Source organism: Poecilia formosa, unplaced genomic scaffold (genome assembly GCF_000485575.1).
Source record: "Poecilia formosa unplaced genomic scaffold, Poecilia_formosa-5.1.2 Scaffold470, whole genome shotgun sequence".
Taxonomy (NCBI): Eukaryota; Metazoa; Chordata; class Actinopteri; order Cyprinodontiformes; family Poeciliidae; genus Poecilia; species Poecilia formosa.
In genome coordinates, this window is record NW_006800409.1 from 348,261 (window position 1) to 353,816 (window position 5,556).

Genomic DNA, 5,556 nt, shown 5'->3' on the forward strand with positions numbered 1-5,556 from the left:
TATGTACAAAATATTTGTTACAGTTTATAAATCATGTTTCACACATACAACTATCCAATGTTACACACAAACAGGCTTACACTAATTACAAGTCCAATATTACATACACACCATTTTCTCACCATAGTTCTGGCACTTGAAACTTTAAGATTTACTTCACATAAGACTTTTCTTTTGTGTTCAGAAGATCTGCAACAATAACAGTTATTATTTTTTACCAAAGTCTGTGGAACCCATTTATTTTATCAACATATTTCCAGAAAAGGCATCGCTCCAGTGACTCCACATCGTCAGGTCGAGACCGAAGCTACAGCACCGATTCAGCCGACATGCTTCCAAGCCGAATAAAAGAGGAGCCATGGCTGCTTGAGATTTCTAACAACTTCCTTCAGCAGTACATCCAGTACCTGCAGAGCATGGGCTTCATTCTAGTCCAGGTCCGGCCTCCATCCCCCGCTCGCAGGTGAGTGATTGCAAGAATAGGTTCTTCTAGGTTCCCCTTTTAATGGATTCTGGCAACCTTTGACCAACTAATCTTATTGGTTAAAAAGCATCGCCCACTTTCAATTTAAACGCAGGTTTATAACCTTTGTGCTCTACCCACTAATCTCTCATCTCTCTGAAAGTATTGCCAGAGCGCGTGCTGCCATGCTGAGCTCCGTGTCGTTGGAAGGAAGGATGTCCTTTTCTTATGTCAAGCAGAAGAGTGAAGACAACCCTAAGGTTAATATTCAATTGGCAAATGCAAAACTTGTCTGTAAACAAACACATACATTGGAAGCAAACTTAGAAATTAAGGTTTATTCCTGTGTGCTGCTGCAATCTCACTGTCAATGTTTTTGAAGTTTTTCAAAAATATACTATCTCTTTATGTGGTGAGTTAAAAATGCTTTTCCTTTTAATATATGGAAAATTATGCCACAAAACGACATACACAGAACATTGAAAACGTTCATTGGGGAGAGACGAGGCCTTTAAATAGCTTTTCCAGGAGCACATGGAATTGAACCCACAACTTTCTGCACGATGATGGCAACGGTTCTAAGAGTTCATCCCACAATCGGCCGCCTCCTTAGTTGTGTTTTTGAACAAGACACTTCACCTGCTTCGCCTGCTGCTGGTGGTGGTAAAGTAAATGCTGGTGGCTTATGATACACTGGGGAAACTCAGGATCTTAAATATTTTAAGGATAATTTAAGAGACAGGTAATTGATGTATTAACACCAGGGTATTTTAAAAAGTCAACAATTTTGAATTAAGCACATGTATATCATAGAAATATATTCTGGTAGAGAATGTAAGACTGTTTCTGGAATCTACAGTCATGGCCAAAGGTTTTGAGAATGCTTCAAATGTTAATATTTACAAAGTCTACTGCTTCAGTGTTTATAATGGCAACTTGCATAAATTCCAGAATGTTATAAAGAGTCATCAGCTTAACAGCAATTAATCGCAAAGTCAGTATTTGCCTAGAAAATGAACTTTATCCCCCAAAACACATTTCAACTTCATTGCAGCCCTGCCTTAAAAGGACCAGCTAACATCGTTTCAGTGATTGCTCCATTAACACAGGTGTGGGTGTTGATGAGGACAGGGCTGGAGATCAATCTGTCATGATTAAGTAAGAATGACACCACTGGACACTTTAAAAGAGGCTGGTGCTTGGCATCATTGTTTCTCTTCTGTGAACCATGGTTATCTCTAAAGAAACACGTGCAGTCATCATTGCACTGCACAAAAATGGCCCAACAGGGAAGAGCAGCTAAAGATTCACCTCAGTCAACAATCTATCACATCATCAAGAACTTCCAGAAGAGAGGCTCCATTGTTGCCAAAAAGGCTCCAGGGCGCCAAGAAAGACCAGCAAGCGCCAGGAGCGTCTCTTAAAAGTGTTTCAGCTGCGGGATCGGGCTACCAGCAGTGCAGAGCTTGCTCAGGAATGGCAGCAGGCAGGTGTGAGTGCATCTGCACGCACTGTGAGGTGGAGACTCTTGGACCAAGGCCTGGTCTCAAGGAGGGCAGCAAAGAAGCCACTTCTCTTCAGGAAAAACATCAGGGACAGACTGATATTCTGCAAAAGGTGCAGGGAGTGCTGAGAACTGGGGTAAAGTGATTTTCTCTGATGAATCCCCTTTCCGATTGTTTGGGACATCTGGAAAACAGCTTGATCGGAGAAGACGAGGTGAGCGCTGCCACCAGTCTTGTCTCATGCCAACTGTAGAGCATCCTGAAACCATTCATGTGTGAGGTTGCTTCTCAGCCAAGGGAGTCGGCTCTCTCACAGTCTGGCCTAAAAACACAGCCATGAATAAAGAATGGTACAAGAATGTCCTCCGAGAGCAACTTCTCCCAACCGTCCCAGAGCAGCTTGGTGATGAACAATGCCTTTTCCAGCATATGGAGCACCTTGCCATAAAGCAAAGGTGATAACTAACTGGCTGAGGGAACAAAACATAGAGATTTTGGGTCCATGGCCTGGAAACTCCCCAGATCCATTGAAAACTTGTGGTCAATCATCAAGAGACGGGTGGACAAACAAAAACCTAGGAATTCTGACAAAATGCAGCATTGATTGTGCAAGAATGGACTGCTATCAGTCAGGATTTGGTCCAGAAGTTGATCGAGAGCATGCCAGGGAGAACTGCAGAGGTCCTGAAGAAGAGGGGTCAACACTGCAAATATTGACTTGCTGCATTAACTCATTCTAACTGTCAATAAAAGCTTTTGTTACTCATAATATGATTGCAATTGTATTTCTGTATGTGATGAAAACATCTGACATACACACATGAAAACCAGAGGGCAGCAGATCATGTGAAAATATAATATTTGTGTCATTCTCAAAACTTTTGGCCATGACTGTAATTTGCAGACTTCAGGATCTGGCACGACTTCATATCACCTCCAGAGAGCGCTGCCGGGTGGGATCGTGTTGATGGAACTGGCTTTTCAGGTGAGACATTGATTATCAGTCCTTTTTGTTTAATAATTTAATAATTCAGTCATTAGAATAGAAAAATTGTCTTGCAAAGCTAAAATTTGCTAAACAATAAACCGTTGCATAATCAATTTAGCTATAATCTTTAAGCATTTTTCATGTTGCAGACTTCAAGATGAGTTCAGTATCCACCTGAATGTTCTTCCTGTACTGGGACTCTATTCTCCATTCAAACATTTTGCTAATCACAACTTTGTGCTATACTGTTATTCTCCCAGGGGTGTTACTTTTGTGTAAAGCAGTATGCACTGGAATGTTCCCGCATCCCCATGGGCCAAACGGTCAACTCCCAGGTAAATATCACTTCTCACCACAGAGCAGAAAGCAGTCATCCCCAGCCTGTTTTACTGTAACTGCATTCTCATTACAAATGTGCACAAATCTTTACTTACATTCTGCTAATGTCACAGCTTTTCAATTACAGTGTTTCCATTAAATAAGAAATTAAATAAAAATCACTTTAATGACTTATTGTTTACACGATAAGTCATTAAAAATGATGGCAGCAATGGATGAAAACAGTTACATGAGATATATTCATAATTCAGCCAATTATCAGTCATCAGCGTCTTATTCAGGCTTTGGAGCAACAAGTCCCTTATATTTGAGAGCGGCTATGCATGCGGCCTTTTGGGGAAATTGTAGTTGCCGATTTTACTTAAGAGCTGAGGATTAAACATGTTTGAATTACAGACAACTTTTCATGAACTGTGCGATGCTGTGAGAATTCTGGTGGAGCCAGCTGTCCGAAAAAAAACAAAAGCACACCATCAAGCCTCCCTCCAGGTCCGTGTATTTTCAGGCAGTTCGTTTTTTCGTTTGAAGTGAAAAAACTTGTTTTTTAATTTTTCATTTATTAAACCAAAATCAAAAATTGGATAGCGAGTCGTTATCCAATTTCTGATTTAGTGCATAAAACGAAAATGGAAAAAACAGATAATGAACGCTCTATTTCAACTTACATGATTTCATTTTTAACAAGTGGTTTGACCCGGAAGTTCTCTCTGTCCTGCACATTATATAGAGACCTGTTTTTGTACACTCGTCCAAAGCCACATGCAATTAATTTGATCATGATCACACTGAAAGCCTTAAACTCTGACTTTGTTTTGTATACAAAGCTAAAGTTGGCGTCTGAATGTAGCTTCCGATTCAGTAAATGGCTAAAAGTCTAGTCCACCCAATGTTTTACAATCTTGAGAGTCTTTAATCTGCTCTGGTTTAAAACCTAGAACATTCTGCCAGTCATTCTGACTTTAATCTCAGAATTCAAACTTTAATCTAAAAAAATAGTATTGCACATCAGTTGGTTATATAACCCTCCTCCATGGTTTAACACCTCATAATTTTTCACACTTTTATAAGTGAAGTATGACTGTTCAATATGAAATGAAAACCTTTGTCCCCTTCATGAGACTATATGCTTATAACTTATTAGACTCAACTGACTAAACATAATGAACAACTTTTGAATTGATACTTTCCATTATTCCTTTGCTCTGGATGTACAAGCAAGAAACTTTAAAAGAATTATTTCATTTTTAATTTGTATCAAGCTGTATGTAGCCAGAGCTTTAACTGGGTGATTTATTTACAATACTTACTGCATACTTACCAAGCTTATTTTCTGTTGTTATTATCAGATTGTAAATTCAAATCTTACAAAATAAACAGAGACAAAATGTTTTCATAAAAATGTATTTATTACAATAACTTACAAGCAGATATTCAGCCCATGGGGAATCAGTTTGGAGAATTATGAAAAAATATTCCTATAAATGAAGTATATAAAAGATGAGACAGTGAAGAAGATGATGTCAGGAGGAGGAAGAGGATCACTGGGAGATTCTGGGAAGCTGCATCCAAACCTGGAGCTGAGACCTCTCCTCCTGACCAGCTGCCTGCCTGAAACAATGAAAAATAAATAATAATAATAAAAAAAAAGTTCACACTGCACATAAGAAGCCAATTGAAGGACAGTGTAAAAAAAAACCCCACCTCATTAACATGAGATTTTATGAAATTGGTGCTTTTCCATTTGCAAATTTATTTTCAGAATTTCAGTTTGCACTATTTGTATAGTTAATGGAAACATACTTTGTGAGCCTCTTCCTTCCTCTGTCAAACAGCTGTGGCCTCCACACATACACCAACTAATGCTAAAGAAAATTAAACCCTTTTAGCGTTACATATGCAAATCTCTGTTTTTAAAATGACAGAAGTTGCTCTTTTTCTAACTTTGCTCTGTGTTTCACGATGGAATCACTTTAAGATGGCCAACTATGGAAGCTCCAAACAATCAATCAATCAATCAATCAATCAATCAATCAATCAATCAATCAATCAATCAAATTTTATTTGTATAGCACATTTCAGCAGCAAGGCATTTCAAGGTGCTTTACATAATTAAAGAAAAAATAAAAACAGTATGTGACATTAATAAATAGATGAAAAGTAAAGATAAAAACATTAAAAACATCAAAGACATCAAAACCCACACTCTAATCTTAATTTAGCCATCAGCAACTCTAAACAGGGTTTTAAGTTGAGATTTAAAG

At 38.4% G+C, this 5,556-nt stretch overlaps 1 protein-coding gene across 13 annotated transcripts in view; it reads left to right on the forward strand.

Moving 5' to 3' along the window:
- The window catches only part of szt2 (SZT2 subunit of KICSTOR complex), a 190,187-nt gene that overhangs the window by 151,804 nt on the left and 32,827 nt on the right, over positions 1 to 5,556 (forward strand). For all 13 annotated transcript variants that reach the window (XM_007578194.2, XM_016664138.1, XM_016664140.1 and 10 more), the window contains 4 exons: positions 261 to 463; positions 627 to 723; positions 2,873 to 2,953; positions 3,217 to 3,291. In XM_007578194.2, the coding sequence (XP_007578256.1) occupies positions 261 to 463; positions 627 to 723; positions 2,873 to 2,953; positions 3,217 to 3,291 (456 nt within the window). The remainder of the gene's footprint in view (positions 1 to 260; positions 464 to 626; positions 724 to 2,872; positions 2,954 to 3,216; positions 3,292 to 5,556) is intronic.